We start from the raw sequence: 25,788 nt of genomic DNA, 5'->3' as shown, positions 1-25,788 counted from the left end.
TGACATTTTTGTCATATTTTGGACGACATCGCAAGATGATTTTTTTTTCAAAGAAAACCTTTCTGGAGTGTTTTTCACGGCCTCCTTTACATTATTTCATCATATGGCACGTTTTTACAACATGTTTGAAAAATGGCATTTTTTTTCGACATAGTATAGTAAGGCGTTTTTTTTTGCGCCAAAATTCATGATGATTTTTTTTTTCAAAGAAAACCTTTCTGGAGTGTTTTTCACGGCCTCCTTTACATTATTTCATCATATGGCACGTTTTTACAACATGTTTGAAAAATGGCATTTTTTTTCGACATAGTATAGTAAGGCGTTTTTTTTGCGCCAAAATTCATGATGATTTTTTTTTCAAAGAAAACCTTTCTGGAGTGTTTTTCACGGCCTCCTTTACATTATTTCATCATATGGCACGTTTTTACAACATGTTTGAAAAATCGCATTTTTTTTGACATAGTATTGTCACATTTTGGACGACATACTAAACTATGACATTTTTTTGACATTTTTGTCATATTTTGAACGACATACTAAACTATGACGTTTTGGTCAAATTTTGGACGACATACTAAACTGACGTTTTTGTCATATTTTGGACAACATAGCAAACTGACGTTTTTATCAAATTTTGGACCACATACGAAACTATGACGTTTGGTGACATTTTGGATGACATACTAATTTTTGATGTTTTGGTCAAATTTGGAATGACATACTAAACTATGACCTTTTTTTTCATATTTTGGACAACATACTAAACTATGACGTTTTTGTCTTATTTTGGACGACATACTAAACTATGACGTTTTTGTGACATTTTGGATGACATACTAAACTATAACATTTTTGTGACATTTTGGACGACATACTAAACTATAACATTTTGTGACATTTTGGACTACATACTCAACTATGACATTTTTGTGACAATTTGGACGACTTATTAAACTATGACGTTTGTTTCCACATTTGGATGACAGACTAAACTATGACATTTCAACAATGTAGGTTTGACTTGTCGTTATTACACTGCGACTCGTCAGTATTTCTTAGTTCAGATATCTCGAACATTATTTCGTTAGAGATATCTATAATTCAATTTTACCTTGTTGTGGTAATAGAACAAAAATTATTCTAACTGTCCAAACTATTGCTCATGCAAAGCTTTCCACTGGATATTGGTCCACCAAAGTGTCTGAAACACTGCTGGCATATGTAATGATGGTTGCAGTGGTGGATAACATCAGAATATGCCATGAAATAGGAAAAGCTTATCAGCAAGGAATTTGTTGAGGAGGCCTTTCTTCATTTCAGACTTCAGGTCGGATTTAACTAGAAGGAAGCTCTCTAAAATAACTTGTCATTTGCAGTTCCAGTTGCAGTTCCAGTATGTTTCTCATAGCTTCTATTGTGAATACAGATATCTACAAAGTCTATTCAAAATATCTGAAATTACATTTTCACAAGGCAGAATTCTTGAAGTGAGAGGATTCAAATACATCATGAGCTGCTGTGGTCAGAATTAAACTGTAGGTGTCTCAAACTAGAATTAATGATAGTCATAATTCAGTTATGGATCCCTGCAACAGAATTGTGGATATCTGTAATGAATGAGGAACCTAATAAACATGAATGGTTACAGTAACGTCATTTGTCCTTTGAAGAACGATGATAAGAGAATCTGAAATGACAACTATGAACAGGAAGAATGACACTGCGGATATCTGAAGTATTGTGTTTGACTCGGAATACTTGAATTACAGATATCTGCAACACATACCCAGTACAGCTAATAAATGCTAAACCAGCTTGACATAAGCAGCCAGTTGGCTGTGCAGCCCATCCATAAACATCACAAAGAGTGCAAAAGACACAGTTTGCATGTCATTGGTAGACAGGAGCTATGCACACAGACCTTCAAAATCCTAAAACATCTTTGACCTTCTTCTTCTAACTGAAATTCCTCTTAAAACACAACTTAACTGCAAAGGAAAGAGAGTCTGTAACACATCAGAATTCCAAGACCCACTAATAATGAATCCAGGTTGTGATAAAATGTTAACAGGAGCTAAACTTTAGTTTGAAGGAGTCTTTCCTCTGAGTTTATTGCATACAAGCAGCATCAAACAGCAGCAGGATCCAAACAAACATTTATGCAAATGACACAACTATGGTAATTTTATTATTTACTGATATTTCCCAAATAAAAGTATCTGACAGTAAATGACAAAAAGTACTTTTTCCTCACCTCAGATAGGTGAGCTGTGAAATAGTTTAAACTCCAGTTAAATCATTTGGTACAAAGTGGAAACCTGGGCTTCATCATCTTTTGATGTTATTTCACTGTAAAAGTCTGATCTGATCATAAAATCCCAATTATTTGTAAAAGCAAGGGAGATTCTTTCCGATTCACAGCAGAATTCTTGCAGCAGCAACAACATTGTGTGAATACAAACATTATGGGACATACTAACTTCCAGGTAACTACTAAAACACAGCAATGGGTCCATCCCAGTAACAATGAAAACACATGTTATTCTACCACAGGTGGCTGCAGGTAGATAAATTATCATTGCACATGGACAGAATTTTCATTGTTGAAATCATAAATAAACTATACATGTCTTGGGTGAACTTCTTCCCCTCAGACACTGTGCAGCTTCTATTCTCCCAGGCTATTTTGAAGGGTCAGCCACCCGAAAATACTAATAGCACCTGTATAAATTCATAGCAGAAAATGATTAGCATTAACTGTAAAATTAAAAAAAAAAAGAACAACTAAATCACTATGGAGTTTCTTAACTCGTACACATAATTTTCATCGAACCCATAGCACGGCCATGCCTTCTGGTGTTTGGTATTCGTCATCCCAAGATTTTCAGTGGCTCCATCGGGCCACACAAACAAAATATTTCTGGAGGCGCTCGTGTATATAAGCCAGGTGAGGAATAAAGAATAGAAAATATTGTTAAGGCTAGAGAACCCTCAGAGACTCTGCCTCTCTCCCACACCCTCCACCACAGACACCGACTCAATGCGCTACATTAATGCACAGCTTTTAAAATAGGATTATTGTTATTCTTTACATATTTCAAGTTGTTCACACTATATACAATGCAAATTAGCACATTTTTAGACAAATAACTTGCATATCATTGCACACTGTGAGCACTGTTATATTATATATTCATATATGACTTTTTATTATTTAAAATTAGTTGTATTAGCTACAATTGGTGTTTATTTGACTTGTAACACTTATTGTCTATAGAATATTGACAATTTTTTTTAGGAAAATCTTTTTATTTTTCTTTAGAAATTGTCTACTTCCATCCATCCATTATCTATACACCGCTTAATCCTCATTAGGGTCGCGGGGGGGGCTGGAGTCTATCCCAGCTGACTCGGGCGAAGGCAGGGGACACCCTAGACAGGTCGCCAGTCTGTCGCAGGGCTACATACAGAGACAAACAAGCACTCACACATTCACACCTACGGGCAATTTAGAATAATCAATTAACCTCAGCATATTTTTGGACTGTGGGAGGAAGCCGGAGTACCCGGAGAAAACCCACACATGCACAGGGAGAACATGCAAACTCCATGCAGAAAGATCCCGGGAAAGCTGGGACGCGAACCAGGGACCTTCTTGCTGCAAGGCGAAAGTGCTAACCACTACACCACTGTGCAGCCCAAATTGTCTACTTGTCAGCATTTTATGTTTTGCACCAAATTCCTCTCACGTGAAAACTCACTTGGCAATAAAACTCATTCTGATTCTGAGGACATATCTGAAACTTCAGGACAAACACAAGCTGAAAATGACAAACTGACTTCACAAATGTAACACAGTATGCTTCAAACTGCAAAATGTTATGTTTTTGATTAGATTTGTATTAATAAAGAAACTAACTTAACTAATTTACACCTGCTACGAAGGATTATTAGTTAATTTAATTCATAGATTGGCCAATAAAATGTTATGTTTGGCAGTTACTTTATGATTAGATTCATATGATTAGATAGTGTAGCTTGATGGAGAGGATCTTTGACTTGTAGTTATACTCAAACTTATAAAAGGCCTTTATACATAACCTTAGATGAGAGAAAATGCAGGATAAATATCTTTATGTAGCAGAATCATATCCTTTTTATGTCTTTAATCATCTTGTCGTGTGAAAACATCATCCTTAATTTATGCTTTAATTATCCATTGATAGTCTTTGCCTATATATTAGCTTGTTTTTATGTTTAACCCTAAGAGTAAGGGTCAGGTGTACAGAATTCAGTTTATTCAGACTTCTGAGCTTTCTCCAGCTAGAGGAAGTTTTTTTCCTGCAGACAATAGGACTCTTTTGTGGTTTAAAAAGCTGCCATTCATCAAACTTATAGAATTATGTATAATCAACCATTAAAAAGGAATTGCTGAGTTTCTGTTCACTGTAAAAAGCCGATGCACGTATATTTTTCTTTAAGAATCTGGACTAGTGAACAGCAGATCTTCTCCATGTTACATAGAATATTAAATTTCCCAGCAACTAGCAAAGGGTTTCTTGTCTTTTAAAAGTTTTAATAGTTAAAATTTCCCCTGATGCAGAGACTTTTTAAAAAATTTTACCTTTCTTGTTATTTATTTTGAACATTAGGTAGCTTGATAAGACACTGAGGCAAAACCTTTATCAACTATTTTGTTGTTCTCCCAAAGCACATAAACTCAAGCTGCATAAATAATTAGAATAAAAACAAAGAAAATTGAGAAAACTGCTCAGTAAATACATCAAGCCCTTGGTAATCTGTGTTTTTCTGTTATCGGAAGTGCCGCAATATTTGTTTAAGATTAGAATTTGATTTTCATTCGGGCAGTAACAGATGCGGCTGTGATCTTTACCGTTCTCTCAGGAGGAATATTGCTACAGCCTCATCTCCAAACGCTGGCCTGAAGAACGTTTGACCTACGCTGCTCATTATGTCTAAGACGTACTTGGCCATTTCATTCACTTCCACGAGTAATTCTTCATGGCAGCTGTTCAGTGCAGAGCGACAAGGAGTGACCACTTGTTGTATTAATAGCAGCTGTTGTGACAGAAGATGGGTTTCTTTTCATTTTCCATACTGTGTCTCAACTATAATATAAAAAGCCCCCATCCTGCTTCCCTCAGCACTCTGTAATTGCTTCACAGCTCCATCTCTTTTAATGGACTTTCTGTCAAATACTTCATCCAATTCTATCAGTGAACAGCAGCCCTTGCTCTTAAATAAACCCCTGCAATGTTACACTATGTTCTCCCATAACTAACGCGTAGCGCTGTGTCGGCCTATGGGGTCCTCTTAACATGTTCTTGTAAATCACGTTTGTCAGATTTTTTTTAGACACGTCGAGCAGTGCAGGAAGTGCTGAAAATCATTCCTCTCAATTTGTAGCGAGCATCTTCTCCATCATTTTGTTAAACATTTACTAATTTGAAACATCAAAAATGTGAGTTTTTGTACCAAAAATACTACAGACAACATTGCTTTTATTTAATATATTGACTGTAAAACGCTACTTCTGAATATTCCTGGCTCACTCGAAAGATCCTTAACTATGAGATTTTACATGGATACCCCTGTTGGGTTACAGAAATGAAATCTTTATTTGCTATTCATTTTTTAAACCACGTCACAGTGCAACACTCACGATGCTCAAATTGTCTGTGGCGTGTGAGGAAAGACCATCTGCTGATGTTTGGTGCAAGTCTAAATTATGAACATATTCTCTCATGAAAAACAAGGCACGATTTAACCCAAAGTCAAATGTGTGCACATTTCTACACAGTTTGAGCTTCCTGATGAGAAGGGACTTTGTAGAAGATGAGGTCCATATCATATCATATCATTTGCTGCTAATTATGCTGTGATTTAAGGTCTACACTTACCTGTAAATGTGCATTTCTAGATCAGTAAAAAGAGGATTTTTTATTGTTGGACTTGTTCACAATGTAACGTATTTTATAAGTAGTTATATTCATGACTGACAAACTGTTTTATAACTGCAACTGTATTTTTAGTGCGCGTACAGGCTGGAAATTTTACACAATAAGTTGTAAACATAAGCATAGTCTCTAAATATTATAGGCTGTTTTAGGATATGCATATGTTCCAAGCCGACTCCAATCTGAGGTACCATTAACCTAAATTTTACCCCAGTTTCTGTTTTCTATTCATCAGGATAAACAAATTAACAAGTTATATATTACTTCTCAACCCCCTCAAGAGCTGAGTGTCACACATCCACGTTCCCTTCAAGGGTAAAAATTATCCGCCTCATAAACAAGATAGTAAACTGACTTTCACACGGCTCTCCCCTAAAATCTACTGAGCCATTACCTCTTCCCTAAAGATTTTTATTTACCCTAATATTATTAACACTTTTCATTCCCAAGACTTCAAATACAAGAGTATCATTCCACTGTAGGTCATTCCAGCCTCTTTGATTAATCTCTGGTTTTGGTTTTTTCTCTATAGAGAAGTGCGAAAAGGAGTTTGTAGCCAACAACTATAAAAACCATTACAAATTTATCATTTATCCCGGGCCATAATCCCAGCACCGCCTCCCATGAGCTAATAATGTTAAAACACCATGAGAGACGTCCAAAAGCTCTCCGCCTCATCTTGAGTGTGTGCAACATACATCAGGCGTCATACAAAATAAATGAAAAACTGATGGATAATGTTTGGACGGGATTTGATTTGTAACACACTGTGGTATCCCACCACTATGCCAACAATATTTTATGAGGAGACCGCATTCAATGGATCAAATATTAATCGGTATGTGTAAACTACACACTTAGTACATTATGTAAAAAGTGAAAAAGTAAACATGTATTATTTATCAATACAAAATCCGCCTTTCTAAAAGCTTGGCAATTTGTTAATAAAAGCAAAAGGGTTTAAAATGTGTTGAGTGAGTTTCATTGACTCCTTTTTTTATATACCTTTGCTAGAATAACAAATGTAGCCAATTTTTTTTTTTTTTTAAATTTGTGACATTTCCTGAAAGTACACTTGAGACGTGACATTCCAGATTTGTTAATGGGTTCAAATCTGACTCTATTTTTTTTAACATTACTCTAAACGAGCTGCTGACTAATCATTTCCCCTCTCTACTACTGTAGTGAGCAAAATGCTAAAAATGCAAACAACTCACATTTCCATATTTCACATGAAAATATCGCAGCATTTATCTACCGTAAGGACAAACATTTGGCAAATGAGCGACTGTCAAGCTCACCAGTAGAACCTGTTGGGGACGACGCCGTCGTGCACGAGCTGCCATCTCCTTCCAAACTCGACGGAGACATAAAGCTGAAAAATACGAACGCATTAATCAGATAAGCATGGTATGAAGTACACTGTAATGAATTATCTTCCAAGTGAGAATATCCAACAGATTTATCTCCAGATTTATGTCCACCTGTATTATCAAGCAGCTGTCGCATTTGTACGAATTTTTCTGCATCACCATGTTGATGATGTTTTGAATATTGCACTACTGAGTGCAGACTTTATGTGGAAATGCATCAGATATAAGAAAATCCATCATTTCGCATAAAAATGCAGTAATACTTTGAAGCCAGGTTTCTAAAACGAAAAATAAAATAGAAATGAGTTAAAGTTATGTGTTCTGATGTCTTGGCTATGAGAGAAAGGAGGACATGCAAGCTGCTCTACATGGTAAAATCAAAGTGACTCGTTCTTTCAGCAACTCAGCAGGACTTCAGCCTAACTGACGTTATAAAATCACTCATTTAGCTGTCATTGTAGCTTTTCTCCATGTAGCCATTTTACTGGTGTTCGAGGAGTCAGGAGGCCTGTCATCTCGCCTTAATGATCCAGCAGCACGCATCTAAGCTCTGAGCTTTACAAGGATCAGCAACACCATTCTGACGAATCTAAGAACTTACAGCTTTTAAGACATGACAGACAATCAATAAAATGTAAAATGAAACCAAGCTAAGTCTCATTTAACTCTCATACCGATAAAAGGGAGAGAAAAACTACAGAAAATTTGCTTCACGAAGACATAGGGAACGACCCGAAGGCAAACTTCTGTAGAGCATCTTTATTTTTGACCCGTCGATGGCTTTCAACTAAGCTTTCATCTTCCTCCCTGCACCATTTATCTCACTTCCCGGACCTTGACTGTTTTTCTCTCTGAAAATCAAGTCTTCCAATCGCAGGCTGGAGAGGCCAAGTTTGATGTCTGAGGCGTTGAGTAAAGCAGACAGCGGGGCTCTCACACAGAGTAATGGAGGGTATGTGTTTACGCTCACAGTTGTGCTTGTGTGTGTGAGCTTGTGGATTGTTTGGGCGTGTCTCCCTTGTTAACTTTCCGCTGTGCCATCTAGGACTCATCCATTCAGAGCTGTCTGCAGCCAGACCTTATGACTTGTTTAGGGCCACAGGTAATCGGCTGCTTCTGCGGTGGCGACTGCAGCCTTGGCTTAAGTAGCAGACGTCTGTGCTCATGAAGACCGTGTCCTGAAACGTAGCTGCTATTATCAAAATGAATGCATTTGACCATGACAGTGATATGTTTCACATTTTATAGAGATATTAGTTTTGCTGCGACCCCACGGTGACAACAATCTGGTCGAATGCCGCAGCACGGCTAACAAAAGCAGCCGAATAAACTGCAAGGGAGCCACACACAGCAGCCCTTATTCTCTCACACAGAGATGTTTCCTGTCATATTTTCAGTTTTTTATTCCAGCTATCTCATACCATCTGACAGCTACACATTACCTTTTGGTCATGGCTGTAAGCCAAGATCCAGTCCTCCTGCTCAGGGTGAAAAAGCAGGCTGAGGATATCAAAGGCTAAGCTGTGTTTCTGATAGGACGCCCCCTCGTCAAGGCTAATGAGCAGGCTGCTCTCCACCTCTGGGTCGGTCAGTAACATGATCTGAGACGAGACAAGAAAAGAGACGGGAGGAATGAGCAGCCCACCTTGACAGCATCCATTCTACAGGGCTTAAGTGTGCTTGTGCAATGTGCAAGGTGGAGGCTGCTGCTGGGTAGCTATGGAGGAAAAATGATAACAACTCTGCAGCACGGTGATAATAACTGACAGATTTATTCAACACAGGCAGGATTGTTCATTGCACGCACATTGAAACTTACCTTCCGTTTGTTGTTTGGACTCACATACAAGTAGCTCAGAATGGTTTTTGTCCCAACTTTCTCATTAAGTTTCTCATACGTGGTCCCATAATCAGTTGACCTAAAATTCAATTATAGGATAACATAAACAGGCTTTGGTAGAAAGTAGAGGAGAACACAGCAACACCTACTAGTTAAGATGCTGATGGTATCATTAAGCATATCAGGCAAGCAGAAAATTGCAACAGCAGAAGTCATGAAGCAATTTGCTAGATGAATGGAGATTTTTTTAATTATCAGAATAAACAAGAACATCCTGTGTGGCATGCATGGCTAGGGGATGAGATATTATTATTATTATTGACACTTTCATGTTTTATAAATCAAATTCAGGATTAGAAGACATATTGGCTTAAAAGAAATGCAGGGGGGGGGGGTGTTGAGATTTCTCCCAATGCATATATTCTTTAAAATATGGTTTATTTGTGCTCCAGAAGTGGTACTGTGTTGCTGATTTCATTTCAGATGTAAGCTATTGTGACAAAAATAGATCAGTATCAGCTTCTTGGTGACATTTCAGGGGGGAAAACAAGCAGCAAAGGGATGTTTTGTACTGCACAATATAAAACATATGTTGTGCATTTCATATATTTTTATAAAATCTCTTACAGGATCTTTAGCTTTTGATGTGTAAAGAGCACCTTTGAAAAACACGTTTTTTGGAATCCTTGTTTATGGATGAAATGTCTCACAGAGCCAAGAGAAAAAATAGTGTTAATTATTGCAGAATTGAACACTTTTTTCCTCACATTACTTTTTCGTTTTTGTCATGACCTTATTAAGAAGCAAGATGTTGAAAAGGTTAAAGTTGTAGCTCTTTCTTTTTTTGACACAAACTGGACATTTGATGAAGGTGACAAAATGCAGATTTTATCAAAAAGCAGTGCTCTTTACGCCAAATCAGGAAATATTTCACATATTATGTGAAGACAGTGAAATGAAACAGCATTATCCTGCATGCAGTAATAGCAATTAGGAAAAGCCATCAGGCTGATACGCTTTCTCAACTCTTAACCCTGTAAAACCCACACATCAGTTTTCTTTTTTTAAATATTATTTTCTATTATTTCTAGATAGATAGAAATAATTTTTTGCTTATTTAATTTATTTATTGCTCATTACAGGGTTAAATGAATTCTCCAGGAGTCCAACAATATCATTAGATGGTGTCATTATATTAATTAGTTATAACAGCTACAAATGCAGCATCAGTTTTTTCTCCTATATAGACGATAATACTAGAATGTCTTACCTCCATAAAGAACTCTCTGTTACTCTGCCAGAGTTGAAGTCGTAGTATTTTGTCAGCATGAGAATCACCTACAAAACACATCAAACAGATTACTAGCTTCGCTTTTCAACAGCAGCAATAACGTAGTGCAACAACAGCCGTCCATGCACGTGTCTTTTAAGCTTCCTGACAGACGCCTCTTTATTAAAAAACAAACTGTGATAACATGTCGCACAGTTTGCTGTAAAGCCTCGTGCACAGTCCCCGGGGATATTTCGGATCATATATGTATGCTGTAATGGTTTTTAAGGCCCAGTAGACTACCAGCAAATGCTCCCACTGGTGAGCTATGACTAAATGAATAAGTAAACACCATAATTTATTCCGGGCGCAGAAAGGCAGATGTCGTAAATACCGTGGACATCTTTCTGGAAGTCGATCATAAAAAGTGTCAAAGTCGTACGCGCTTCACAATTCACAGGCCTTTACTTAATGCATGACAAGCAGCAGATTTCAAGATGTCTTGTAAATTAATATTAATAAACAGCTCACTGTGGACATTTCGACTTGCCTCTTTGCCTCAGAAAATATCTGAATCAAAGCCGGTGTGTTTGTATGTACAGAAATTACTGATGCATGAAGTCATGTTTACATGCTTTTGACTCGTAGTTTCCTTTAAACACAGCAAGGAAACCGTATAAAGGGAAAACTTATTCGACTATGTATTAACTTTAGTCCAAAGGAATGCTTTTTCAGAACTAAGAATAAAACCTCAACAGTCACTGACACAAAAAAAAAAAAAACAGTTGTTCGCGTGGTGCCCTTCATCCTTTACAGGAATTAATTGCTCCGGCAGCGCCCCGCCTGCACTGTGCAATCATAAAACCTGCAGATCATATAGCTCTCTCGGGAAGAATCTCTGGGCATCTTGTTCAGCTTTTCACAGCTACCGTCTAATTATCAAGTGTTATATGAGCATTCGGGGTAACATTCCTTCTAACAACTAAGAACTCTGTCATGTAAACAAGAAATTTTAACTTCTTTATGAAATCCCAGCTTGAAGAGATTAAAAACAGAAGTCATTTTTTCAGGCTCAAATCAAATCAATCCTTCTTATCTCTGCTGAATGAAAGTGTGCCCTTCTTAAAACTAATCAGTGGAACAGAACAGACACATATGAGGCACGATCAGATCAGTTATGTAAGGTGGACTCCAGAATTTGGCTGTGAAACAACACAACAGCACCAGTCATTTGCCAGTGAAAGTGTCACACAATGAAACGCAACAGTCACTTTGATTTATAAAACACAAACTATCTGATTTTCTGGGGTTATTGTTAATTCCTGTATCAACAGACATAGTCATATTTGAGCCAATGATCATACAGAGATCCCTGTAATTACATGTGCTTTTTAACTTTAGACTGTTGATGATTCATTTAGATGAGGATCTTATTTCAGTCTATAAATCAATTAGATATCTAGGAGTTTCAGCTTTGTTTCATGCACAGCTCATGTTTTCCATAATGAACACGTCTTTACCTTATTTATACATTGTAAATAGTGTAAATATTAAATCATGTAATTCCACACCTCCTCTGGCTGTTCATAATGCAATGAAATGAGACTTTACACTTTGAGTTTGCTATCTAATTGTGTTCTCTCTATGAATGGGCCGACAAAGAAAACTGTGACTCTGCTCCTCCTACATTACGCTGAATGTATGAAATCCTATAAATCAGAGCTAGTTTAGAGATAATCCCCACAGCTTGTTATAACTTTGGTACAAAAGTGTCCAGACCGGGGTTGCAGAGATTTATGATCTTCCAATAAAATGGCCTTTTCGCCTTCCAAAAGTCATACCCTCATGGACACTGTCATACACAATAAAACAACTGGGAGCAGTCGCAAAATTAGGACAAATTACACCCCCGCCCGCTCTACTGTGTGGCAATTAACTTTATGCATTTACTTGGGAAGAATCCAGGATTCCAGTGAAACATAATGTGCATTCACCTTAGTGCCAGCTAGAAAAGTTTCCTCTGTTCTGCAGGATGTTGAAAGTGTAAGGTGAAGCTTTATGGCTGCAGTTAACACATCAATACAGTGATATCATATTCACTTTGTAGATATTTCTGTGTCAAACAGGTGTTTGAAGCTCAGCATGTCACACAAGTCATTAAATTACTATTTGAAATCGCTGGGTGAGGGCTCTTCTTCTAATGATTTCACCGCAGAGAGGATAATGGCAACTTACACTCTGATTCTGATTAATAATGCTACACATTTTAGCTTTTCCCTGCCTTTGAATTTCAACAAAAGTGTCACATTATGGTGTCAGCTATCATGTAGTACACACATTAGACGGCAGTAGCACCAACATATCTCCAAACTGGATTACTTGACATCCAAGAGCAAGCAAATTGATTTTTTTCAACTCTAATCCTTTGTAAATCTTAAACCTTGGAGGTAAATGGACTGGGATGAATTCGATCATTATGTAAGAATGAATAGGGGCTTAATGGCGACTTAAAGGGCTTAGTGTGAAGAGATTACTGCTGTGGAATGAAGGTGTACGAAGAAGAGTGAGGATGGGGTAGAGGTATTGAGAAAGCAGAGGCTTTCTGTTATTGAAGGATGAACACCTGAGACAAATGAAATGAGCAGCAGAGTACACATTGCAATTCATTCCCACTCTCACCAACCCGGTGATCCGGCCTTATCAGCTGTTGGAATTAAGTTGCCTCATCAATAAAACTGTCATCACATTTAGCCACAGCAATTAAACAGATGGATGATTCCATAAAAGCAATTGTTGGAGGAGTTACTGACTGGAATATTAATAATAAAGACAAATATATGTCCAAAAGTGGTCACATGTTTGAGCCTTTTCGCCCAGCGTATACTGGGGAAGGATCCAGCTCCTCTTTGACCCTCAACAGGAATACACAAATACACACAATCACAAGCATGTTGTGTGAACATTTTAAATATAACTAACTATAACAGCTTTAATTATGCAGATCTGAAGTTCATTTTTTCTTAAGGAATCAAGCTGATGTGTAATTACGATATTGAAATGTGTGATAATTGTTGACATTAAATGTCACAACTAAAACAAACTAATTGGGAGGAGAAAGGCGAAAACACCTACTTACAAGACACCAACACCACATAAGTGTTAATAATCTTTCCTTTCAAAGAATGAAAAAAAAAGCACAGCATAACAGGCAAATTCAAAGCCCTTCGGGGGCCACAATAGCATAAACTATGGAACTTCACTTGATAAAATCCCCACATTAAAGAGCATCATTTAACACCTTTAACAAAGAAAGAATTGTCTATTTCTATCATATTGTTTATTGTCGTGCGGTTCGCTCGGCAGCAGTAAAAACCTGCAGAAGAGCGCACTGATGTACTCTTCAATAGCACCTGAGTGAGACTCATAATGTACAGAGGCTTTTGTCTGCCACATCAATTTATATCACTTCATTAACAAAGGCAACATTTCCTCGTGGGCCAGATGTTGTGCTGAAGCTCGGCTGTTTGAAGTCAGAGCTGTTGGTTCTCCCATGGATGGGAGCAGGTCACCGCAATCATAAATTATAAAGCAACTTCGCAATATCACTTTGCAGAACATAAACTACTAGTTGTCCTGATAAAGCTGGTATGTAGATACAAGGAGGAGATAATCACAGTGAATTAAAGTGCTGAAGATCAGGGAATGTCACTAAAGAATTTCCAGTGTTGCTTTAATCACTTGTACGGTATTATTTAGACTTTCTCGTGTCGCTCTTGAAGTAATAAACCTCAGTTATAATGTGACTCATAGCAGCCTTCTGCTACTTTTGGCAGACGGTAATACCACTGATCTGTGAACGTCAAATAACCAGTGTATCTTAAACGAGCTTGCTGCAGGTGCTTCTTGTTACAGCTGCCGCTTTCAAGCAGAACAGCGAGCGTCTGACGTTATTGGACTCCTCATGCCAAGACAACGGCTCCGTGTCGAAGAAGAAGCTCGGTTGATAAGTCAACTGAAACGACTTCCTTCTTCTGTGGGCTTATACTCGCGCATCATTTGCTTCTTTGGCATAAATGAAAGCCTGGGCAAGTTCAGCAGTTGACTACGGCGGCCTGCTGAGCTTGGAAGCTTCTGCGTGCGAGAGGAGGGGGTCTGATCAATGCAGGCAAGATTAGACAGCGAGTGGGTAGGTTTTTCAACCCAACCAAAAAGTTGTGCCCACTGTGGATGGAGTGGGTTTTTTTAATTTCTCTTTTTTTCCCAAAACCTCCTTTTAAATCTTCAGCTCTCAGTCTGAAATCTGGAAGTGCTGAGCGAGATGGTAAAAGATTAGTCGCATGTTGACAAACTTAAAAGCTCCCTGGACTCTTTAATGTAGTACATTTCCACCAACATAAATAAAATAAAACAGCTGATTAGATAAATATGCCGGGGAAGGAATTTCTCTGGTCCATATGTCTTTTTAGCTTCTCTAACTGTGTTTGAAACCTCCTGTTTGCCAAAGTGCATCACTGTAAATCCAAAGTGAAGAACTTGAGCGAGTGAATCAACGTTACGGTTCTGAATGCGAAGCTTTTCTTCCAGCAGCCAGATGGCATAACTCATATGAACAACTAATGCAGGTGGCCGCAGTAAAATGAAAGTGTTCTGAAGCACAAAATGAGGTGCAAACTGAGCAACGGCTAACAAAAGAACACTGACAACAGCAACCAACTGGGAGAGTGTTGCTGATCCATGGATGGAGCACTGAGGCACCAAGACACAGCTGAGGAGTAAAAAGCCCTCTCCAAGACATGGTGGTAATTTTAACATTAATTGTCAAGACATTATCTCATTTAAATGATATGTCTGCAAATGAACAAGCTGATTCTTTGCCTACCAGCTGCTACTACAATCATTCTGAAGCTACAGCAGCTGTTCTTGAAACAACACTGAGTCACAGTGGAAACAGTTGGAGCGCACATAAAAATACAGACCTGCGCAGCAGCTTGATTTAAGCAAACACGAAGAAATGCAAACACAAAGATGTGTCTGTGACAAGAAAAAGGGGAGAAAAAAAGAGAAAGAGGTGAGATCTCATTATGCATTGTTATTCCTGGCAAATTAACTTCATCCCGGTCTAGAATAAAATCTTCACCTGACTGGGATTTGGAATTTCTGTTCGGTTAGATTGTACTCAGTGGAGAAGAAAGGAAACCCAGGAGGGGAACGCAGCTTGCCGATAAAAAACACACTCAGCAGGATTTCAAGGAGTTAGAGAACCTCACCGCGGGAAGGCTTGGTGGCTTGGCAGAGCTGAACTCAGCCTGCCAGTAGTTTCTGTGCAGTGCTGAGCTTTAAAAACCTCGTCCCCCTGTTCATCCAGGCAGCAGAGGCAATGCCACGAATTTTGCTAGGAGAAAAAACAAATTCTTTGTCTTCTGTTGTTGTAGGTTAGGTTGAGGTGTTACAGTTCTGATCATTATGTATTTCATGAATTTATTGATGTGCATGATGTTCACTCCCTGAAACTACATTACATCAAGCCTTCACCCTCCCTCCACAGCCTGTCCATCACAGCCACCCGAGAGAGAGGCGAGCCGGTGGCGGTCCGCTCTGACAGCCGTGGCCACAGGCTTCTCTGAGCATGTCAACACGTTTTCTGAGGGAAACTACATGTGTCCTGAGCATTGTGACGGTATGCTGAGGAGGCAGAATCAAGATAGGGGGAGGTAGGAGAGATAAAATGGTGGAAAGGTGTAAAACTGAATTAAACAATTGAACACATTCTGTCTCCTTTTCCTCCTCTAAAGCACAGCATGAAGAACCAGGTAGAAAAGGTGACAATAACTGCCCACATCACCATCCAGATTAAATGCTGCTATAATAGCAAAAAACTGTGATTTTTTTGTTGCGATGGAACAAGAAGAAACATTGACAAGCTGATAAACTGGGACACATGTAGTCATAAATCCCCTTTTGGTCATTATGTTCTCGTTAAAAACCGAATGCTGCGTATTGAAAAACCTAAATAGTTTAAATGCATCTATCTATTTTCATTCATCTTGTTTCATTAGAAACAATAAATAATCCCCTGACAACAAAATCCTCCTCAATCTGGAAAAAAAAACGCTTTAAAAAATACAATGAAAGGCATTATTCCAGCTGCCAAAACACAAAAGACAATTTGCTTTTACATAAATGTAGTTTTGAATTTGGCTCAGGAATATTTGGGTGCAGCACATATTTTTGGATGAAAACAACAATAGGCTATTTTACTTTTGTTACATTTACCAATGATTGTTGATAGACGGAAGTATGTTGGGTCAGTATATAATTGTGGGACTTTTTGTAACATAGTTGACATTTTTGCTGTTTTCAGGCCTAAAATCAACATGGCCGCCTATAACCAAACACCACATGGCATTTTTACAGAAAGATTCTTCTAAAATATTATATATACAATTGAGTAAAATTTAAATAGAAAGTTATCTATAAAGATATTGTAGTAAACCTGTTGACATGCTACAAGTCCACACTTGACTCACACACTACTTTATATTAAATAACTCAGAAAGCCTTGGAGTCTGGCCAGACTTTTCTTCAGGAGGAAATGACATCATGTGGAGCAGGTCATGTGATCTGGAATTAACACACTTCCTTGAGAGGTGTTTTTGTAATGGGGAACTTAGTTGAAAGTGATTTCTCTGACACAGATACAATTTGATATTTTACATATAAAATTTGATATGTTGCCAAAAAAGAAATATCTGTCATGATTATCTGAACTTTATAAAAAGAACACAATCAAAACAATTTTTGAATAAGCTCATTTTATTATTGTTTAGCTAATTAGAAGGTGGTTATTATTAAACTCAGACGGTTATTTAGTTGACATTTTAGTGATATCCAGTCATTTCTTATTAATAAGTGATTGTTTCCATAATAAATAATTGTGAAATTTCTAAAGATATGATCAGAATGAACATAAAAACATTAGTTTATTTTTTTTTAACCTTTGATTAAAATGTGTGGGAGATATATCCCATGGACTTCAAAAGTCACTCAGTTATATATTGATCCTGTTAACTCTCAGTTTGACCTCTGACCTTTACACATGTTATTCAATGAGGTCATGACTTTTTTAGTTGGGTGCTGCTTCTGTGCAAATGAAAGCCTCTTCCATAAAGGAATATTTTAACATTTGGGGAAATATGATTATTCATTCTCTTGCCACGAGTTATAGGAGAAGATCAATATCACTCTCATGTCTCTCTTTCATCTTTGATCCACACAACTGTGTCCCACAGTTTTCAGACAGAATATTGTAGTTTTATTTTGACCTAATTCATCCTGCATATCTAATCATATTCTGTGTTGAATATTTGCCATATATTTTTATGCATTGCATATTAGACATCAACATTTTTCTTTGAGCAAGCCCGGCTTTCACCTCAAAATATAGTACCCTGGGCAAATATAGAATTTTCCCTGTGACTCCAGGACTCGGGTATCTATGGCAAAGAAGAAGAAGAAGAAGAAGAAGGAGAAGAAGCCTGCCAGTCACAGATGAAGAAGCCATAACTTTCAAGTTTTTCAAAACCCTGCAGATCTAATTTTTGCAGCATATTTCAAGGCTTACTTTTACTGTAGTCATTTATATGCCTGAGTAATGCTCCAACACCAACATTCCACTTCTACTTCCCATACATTCTAGTTGGCACTGGTGTTGAAAAGCATGTTTGTATATCGTTCAAACTGGCAGTACATTTCTCTATGTAATTATATTTCCTGCATTAACAACCATATTAGCTTAAAATCAGTGAAGTGTCTTTCGTGGACTTTTTGGTAAGTTTGTGTAGCTGAAGGATAGAATTGCTTCAGTAATGACAGTAGAAAAGGACAGATACCTGCATTGGACAGACAGAACCTGCACTGACAGCTTTCTCACTTCATTGTACTTACAGTCTAAGCCTAACAGTCCCAGGTCAACAACATGACAAAAGATAGAACATCTATTGCATGCTCACATCCATCGGTTTCTCTGGGACACTGAGGAAAATCGTGAAATGGAAGTGGAGAGTGCCACAGAATAAAACATTGCATCCACAGTTCAGTCGGTGAGTCAGAGATGCAACTAGGAATGAAACTACTGACTGCATACCTGAGCCGCCTCCACTTTGCAGAAACGGATGAGACAATTCACCAAGAGCTCAATGAAGCCGATGAGGAGAAGCTCTTCAGCGAGCTATCCAACTCAAGATCTGAGAAGAGGAGGAGGCCCTCAACAAAAATGGAAAAGCTGAAAATACTACAAAACATGGGTTATAACAACTGCGAAGTTGCTCCTCGAGTTTGCTCTAAGAGAAAAGGGTATTTTTCCATGAGCAGAGGGCTGGTGGGGAAATGTTCCAGACGTAGTAGGTTTTGTGTATGCACGAGCAGGCCATTCAGTTTAAGGCAGAGATGGAATATGATGACCTCTTCTCCAAGAAATGGAGAACCATGAAAAAAAATCCACTGAGTAGTGAGCTGAAGCTCAAAGCCATGGAGGTTGTGCCAAGAATCGAATGTTTTAGGTTAAAAACTATGAGAATAGTCCTGGATTCAGAGATCTTCATCGTCTTGCTCCAACACAAAAGTAGAAGAGAAGAAGAGAAAGAGGGTGGCATCCACTTTCAACTGGATACACAACACAATACAACACAACAAGCCTTTTGTTCATAAAATTAATAATACAGTGTGTCGTCTGGGTAGAATTTTAAGTAATTTGCATCACACCTGCTGTATTTAAAACAGCTGGATAGACTGAATACAAAATAGCACAGATGTGTTCAAGGTCATGGGGAGATAAAATCTATCCCAGCATCCACTGGGCAAGACCCAGGACAGTTTGACAGACTCACAGGGCAAACAGAATGACAAACATATTCACACCTACAGGCAATTTCGACTTTCTGATTCACCTTGCTCGTCTGTGGACTGTGAAAGGAAACTAGAACACCAGAATAAAAGCCATTCAAACGCAAGGACAACATACAGAGCAGGTCTTTCACTTTCACAAAAGATAAGTCAAAATAAATTCAATGCAATACATAATTTATTCAAATTAAAAAAAAAGAAACCCATGTAGCCTAATTCCAACATGTGTTGTGGAATTAACAACCCCCCAGAAAAGTGTTGCCGTTACTAATTTAACTGAGTTTAATCTCTGCCACATTTGAACAGATCAATAGAGATTGAATGTTTGATATTTTTCTTAGAATGTTCAAAGTGTTTTTCCAATTTCAAATTGAAAGTGACAAAACCAACACAATCTCAGCTAAATCAAATATGCCTCACCGCACACACTAATGAACTTTGGATATTTAAGCCCCTGATATTGTCTGCTTTAAAATATGTTGTGCTTTTGGTGGCTCAAAAAAGCACAGTGGATCTTTGATGAACATGAGCTAATTGAAATTGTCCGTCTACCACACTGGGCTTTTTCAAGGCTATGATAGCATGAACGCCACATGACATTCAAATTAAAAATAAAGCCAATATTCAAATACATCTTCTCGATTTATTACAGTTTGTTTCTTGTTTTTAATTTCTAATCAAATCTTTGAAGCTCTCCAATTAATTGGTGTGGTTAAATTGTTCAAGTCCAGTGAGGGGACACTTGGGATTAAAACGTTACATGTGACAGACAATCACCACATGAATTAGAGTGGTAGCAGCACATGGACTCAACACTGCTTCGCATAATATTCCCTGGTTTTCATGTTGATTGAAAAGCTGAAATGACATTGCAGCTTAATTTTCAAACAGTGATAATTGGACAAATGATAAAAGAAGAGTAAAGAAAAATCCATCAACCCAGTTTCAAAAGCGATTGGGTGGCAAAAAAAAAAAAAAAAAATGGAATTGGACATAAAAACTAAATATCAAAATTAGTCAACAACATGCTTTGATTCGATTTGTCTCAAAAATTGCACTTATTGGCTTGTGTCCCATGGACCTGATACTAAAACAGTTGTCAGATTTCAGAATTTGTGAACAAATACTACAAAAGAGAAATGCCTTGATTTTTTGGAGGAGTTGTGGCCTCCTGAGAATTTGATTTCATGTGTGACAAACTCAACATGTGACAACAGCTTGAAGTGTCAGAAGAGTTTCACACACAAACTGAATCACGCTAACAAGCCGGAGGAGACCATACATGCGCACACATGAACACTTCAAGCATCTAACAGCCCCAAAACACTTTTTTTTGTATTTGTAGGCCAACTTACTATCTATCTACTTAAACATTTAAACTGTCTCTCCTTTATCATTCAGCCCATGAGAATAGGTTGCTGCTAAATGTCTTCTCTTACCGAGGGAGGGTGAGTGAAGCCCTTATGACTGAACTGTAAATGTTAACATAGTTGTACAAAGATGTTTAATTAGGAAAAGGAAACTCAGTTAATTTTTAAACAGATCACTCCTTTAAATAGAATTATAAAATAAGTACACCAGCTGGAAAAAGCTGCAACTTTTCTTGATAACCACCTGGCTGCAATTACACACATGGAGAGAGAGGCGGGGTGTGGTATGTCACACAAGCAAAAACACACACAGACACACATTACATTGTTTGTAGGCGGAGTGAGACTGTGCATCACGGAGGGAAATTTCTTGAAGCAGAAATGTTACTGTGGAAATGACGATGCCAAAGTCTGGGGGAAATGACTTGAATCAATTACAGATATTTGAATAACAAGTTTAGGAGTACAACTGACTCATGCATGTTGAGTTGCACCATTTAAAAATAAACCACGTGTAACAACACTGTAGACTCCCTGAAAAGTATAACTAATAATATGAATTCAAATGCAAATGGTGATGAACTTATAGCTTAGCATAAAGAATGCAAACAAATGGAAATAGCTAAGAAATATTTCAATCTGACCCATCACAAGATAATTTCTGCTTATGTGCACATAAACAACATGATCCAAGAGTTTAAAAGTCATATTTAGAGATGCTGTCAGGTCTCTTGCCTTTTGGATGAGCCACGTTACCTTTTTTTCCTTTATTTTTAGTCTTAATGCTTAACAAATGTAACCATCTGCTGTCTCTAGCTTCATATTTACTGTACAAACATGTACAGAGAGGTGTCTTGTCATCAAGTCTCAACAAAAAAGCAATTAAGTTTCATTTTCTTAAAGTCGAACTATTCTTTTTGGAAAGAAGTAGTTTCAAGAAAATGTAGCTTGGCTTAGGCTCTTTATTGGAGTCTGTTTTGCTTTTTATTTATGTCTTGTGATGAATCAGAAGAAGCCTTCTTCCGCCCCACGCTTTGCACGTCTGCATGCAACCCCTATTTTAACACTTTCAAAATGGAAACTTCCTCATCTATGCTGATGACACAGAATTATACATATCTGTGCAGCCAAATGGTGGCTACAAACTGGCTCACATTCTTAATCTTTAATCAATATATGAACCCTCTGAAACTCCGACAAACAAGACATAAATACTTCTGATTAGCCCCAAGGCGAAGACATACACTATTCAACAGTCTTGGATCTCTGCTGCCACAGATCAAGCCTGGACGTTATGCAGTATGACAGTGTGTTGGGCTTTGAGCATGGTGTTAAATTACACCTTTAAATCAGAATTCTTTTGTTGAAAAGCTAATTCATGCTTACATCCTGAGCAGACTACTACACATTTGACTGGTGTCGCTGAAAATTTACATAAGGATACCAAACTCTGCTGCTTGACTCTTGACCAAAACAAGACAAGAAGCACATCGAGTGATTATGGTTTCAGTTGAACCTGACATGGATCCACGTATCTTTTAGGATTGACTTTAAAGTCTCTTTGCTTAGAGCTCTACAGGGCGTGGGACCAGCTTACATCGAAGACTCCCTGTTATTTTAAGTGCCTCTACGTTTGCTCACATCCTCCACTGTGAGTTTGTTTGAAGTTCAGAGACGTATGAAAGAAAGACATAAGAAAATTGAATCTTCCCAAAATCGTAGAGTGCAAGTCCCCTTGGGTATTTGACAGGAAATCTCAGAAGATCTTTTTAAGCTGCACTGCTAATTACCTTTAGCTTTCAACTTGTCATTTAACTTGAAATGTTTATCTGTCGCCATGTGCTTATATTTAGCATTTTATAATATGATGCTTTTTTGTGCTTCATTATGGCCCTAATTTCTGTTTATTATGAGGCACTTCAAGTTCACATTATTTACACTCTAAACTGCACCATATCATCCATCCATTTACTAAACATCACTATATGAAATTAAATATTATTAATGCTATTTAAACTCCCCACCTTAGTCTTTGATAGCATCACCATTTTTTCAATTTTGGGGAACATAAAGGGGTTTATTGATCTCATTTACGCACGAAATATATGCCAACAGAAAACTGTCCACATCAGTAATTGTCCATAAAAGAAAAGAAAATACGAGAACGAGCCTTTGTGTGAGTATGTGAGTAAAAACAAATGATAGGGAGGTTTAAAAAAGAGCGAGAAAACACAATTCCCTTTCAACTCGCGCAGGCAGAGCATTAAAGTTTGCTTATTTTCCTCTTTAAATTCCACTCATATACGTGCCAAGTCAGCTCATCAATACAGAATGGCATGGATAGGGTGTGTTGGTACGTGTGTGTGCGTGTGCATGTGTGTTTATGTGCGAGAAGGGGGCAAGACAGACACACAGGACTGATTCCTCTAAAACTCTGCCAGCAGTCTCAGTTTTAATCTAGATCGCGTTATTCAATGTGAAACCGGAATCTTTAACTCACTCGTATCACCACAACAGAGCTGAGAGTGAACGCTGACCACAATGCGTCAAAAGAGGTCCGTGCGTAAATCTGGAGCACATCAAGTACTTACGCTGCTGTTCTGCCCGGACCAGTGCACCATCGCCTGGTTGTGAGCCGTGTCCTCGGTGAGTGCAAATGTCGAACTTGTGAGCTGAAACTCCTCCTGGTCCGAAACCGAAGCGTCCTCCCCGCCCTCGGGTCTGAATCCGGACCAAGTCTCTGCGCTCCTCGCACCTCGCGTTCGTCTCCAACTGGCCACATTCCCGTCCTCGTTTAGCGCCACATCGTTTCCATCACCGGTGCCATTCTCGGTTTTGTTACTCGAAGAGGGGTCAGAAACACTTTGGGAAAACACTTCAGGGTGGGAAAGTTTCTGGTGACGGTTCACGGCGTCCTTCTGCAGACAATTTGTGTCATTCTCCCCTGACCGCGGCTGTACTTTGTGCGAACTTTCTTCGCTCGCGGTTAATTCCGCAACGCTGTGCTTCTCGTCCAAGCCAGCTCTGGGTGACCCCTCGGTAAATCCAACAAATTCTTCAGCTGGTGCGTCGCCAAAATTAGACAAATCCAGCGCCGAGAGTTCCCGGGGAAATGCTGCGACGAGCGGTAGCTGGCATGAGGGAATGCACCTTACCTCCGCTTTTGTTCCGCCCAGGATGGAAGTTGTGGTCAAGAGCCAAATCCACTCAGAGAAAATCATAAAAAGGCAGTGGCCGAGGCGCGTCTCCATTCTACGTTGATTCCGACTTCAGGCGTGTTAGAAACGTATCATTTTCAGTCTTGAGCGCTTGCCTGTCATCACCTGGCAAAGTGGAGTCCGTGAATGCGCTGTGGGGAGGTGCAGCAGCAGCGCGCACAAGTGTTCCCAAGTACTGATGCAAACGATGCAACAGAGGAGGAGCTGAAGGCTGAATCCTGCACGAGAGGGGAGCGGGGCCCAAACCCCCGCATCCTCATCTCAACCTGGCTAAAAAAAACAAAAAACAAAACAGCAGCAACTGGGCGTATTCTTAATTAAATTCTATTTCTGTGGAGACATGTGCTCTCCTGTGGGTCTTTATTGCGATTCTGATCAGCACTGTGCCTCATTCAATGTCACTATGAAATATTTGGCCGGGCAATCATCTTATAGGTGATTATGCAGTGAATTAAAAGCGCCTGATAGGTCTTCTGATGTAAGCATCTCTTGGGAAATGTCTGGAAACATTAGTGGGTCTGAGTCTGGTCCTCTTTGTGAGGAAATGTTACTGACAGGCTCTTTATGGAAGGTACAATGAAGCTTTGCATTTTCCATTAGCACAGGTCTGGGTAATCAATTAACAAGATTGCCTGTGTTCACTGTCAATTACGCCATGCAGGTAATGACTCTGTTGTGGCCCTGCCTGCAAAATGGCTTGGAAATGATTCCACTATAAGGCTGCACTCCTGTATTATCCATTCAACACAGCTCAATGGAGAAAATGCATATTCTCCAAATTTAAGCTCATGTGTTCTGTGGCCTATTCTCGGGTTAATGGAGGCTTGTATGACAGAAAATAATGAGGAGGATTCAAAGCAGAGGCGAATGACTAATCATTTTCGCTACAAACCTCTTCTGATCTCCGCTGATGTATACAAGTACAGGGGAGCATGCAGGTGCCATGGCAATAATCGGGAACTCATTATTGCCATCCAATGCAGACCCCCTAGAATATATTGTTATATTTCTCTATACTTTGGGCATTCTTCCAGTCAGCTAATGGTAAACCATTAGGAGAACTAGGGCCTGTCCAAACCCTGTGATTAGATTCTATTTCTGGGCAACATTTAGTCAATAGGATGAGATGCTGTTGACTGGTGACTGATGCTGAAGAGACTCCCTATATTGAGCTGCGTTGTCCCCATCGCTCTGAGCTGCGACGTGATCCTGTTCCACATACGGGTCAACTGCACAGAGACGTCTTTCATTGCCAGCCATTAGTGATGCAGTGAGCAAGAGCTGTCTCAATCTGTTTCAGTTAGCCCCCACCAGACAAGGGGAAACCAGTCTATAATGCAGATTGATGGCTGACTGAGAATTTCAATCATGGAGAACACTGGCTAAAAAGCCAAAGTCTTGACTGTAATGCAAACCTAAAGCACACTCCAACTATTAATGCAGAACAAAGCAATGGCTGTGTGTGTGTGAGAGAGAGAGAGAGACACCTATGTGACTTTTTCCTGTGTGTTTTGTACTTGCTGTGACTGCAGTGGCAGTGGAGTGATCATAAAGGATGTCTGCGTGACTTGTCTGCTTAGTTTAGACATGGTTGGTTGTGTACTTCCTGATTGGCTAGTTGTTGTTTTTTGCTTGTCATATTGTAAAGAAAGAATACAACTAATAGCTACAGTAATTTTTTATGAATCTATATTTTCCTTAGTTCTAAATTATTTGTTTCAATCAGAAAATAGACATCAAAGTGTTACAGTGACTGATGTGGCATTTCAGATGACTTGTTCTATCAGAAAAATAGTCCAAACTTCAGAGATATTCAGGTTGCAGTGATATAAATCAAG

The 25,788-nt window shown here is 38.6% G+C and overlaps 1 protein-coding gene across 1 annotated transcript in view; it reads right to left on the bottom strand.

Moving 5' to 3' along the window:
- The window catches only part of LOC111580706 (VPS10 domain-containing receptor SorCS1-like), a 51,446-nt gene extending 27,246 nt beyond the window's left edge, over positions 1-24,200 (bottom strand). Inside the window, exons 1-5 of the mRNA XM_055018763.1 lie at positions 23,324-24,200; positions 10,462-10,529; positions 9,171-9,270; positions 8,794-8,952; positions 7,280-7,353 (exon numbers count right to left, since the gene is read on the bottom strand). Of these exons, the coding sequence (XP_054874738.1) occupies positions 7,280-7,353; positions 8,794-8,952; positions 9,171-9,270; positions 10,462-10,529; positions 23,324-23,983 (1,061 nt within the window). The 5' untranslated portion in view covers positions 23,984-24,200. The remainder of the gene's footprint in view (positions 1-7,279; positions 7,354-8,793; positions 8,953-9,170; positions 9,271-10,461; positions 10,530-23,323) is intronic.
- Between the last annotated feature and the right edge of the window lie 1,588 nt (positions 24,201-25,788).

Source organism: Amphiprion ocellaris, chromosome 16 (assembly GCF_022539595.1).
Source record: "Amphiprion ocellaris isolate individual 3 ecotype Okinawa chromosome 16, ASM2253959v1, whole genome shotgun sequence".
In the NCBI taxonomy this organism is placed as follows: domain Eukaryota; kingdom Metazoa; phylum Chordata; class Actinopteri; family Pomacentridae; genus Amphiprion; species Amphiprion ocellaris.
This window is presented reverse-complemented; position numbering and strand designations above follow the sequence as displayed.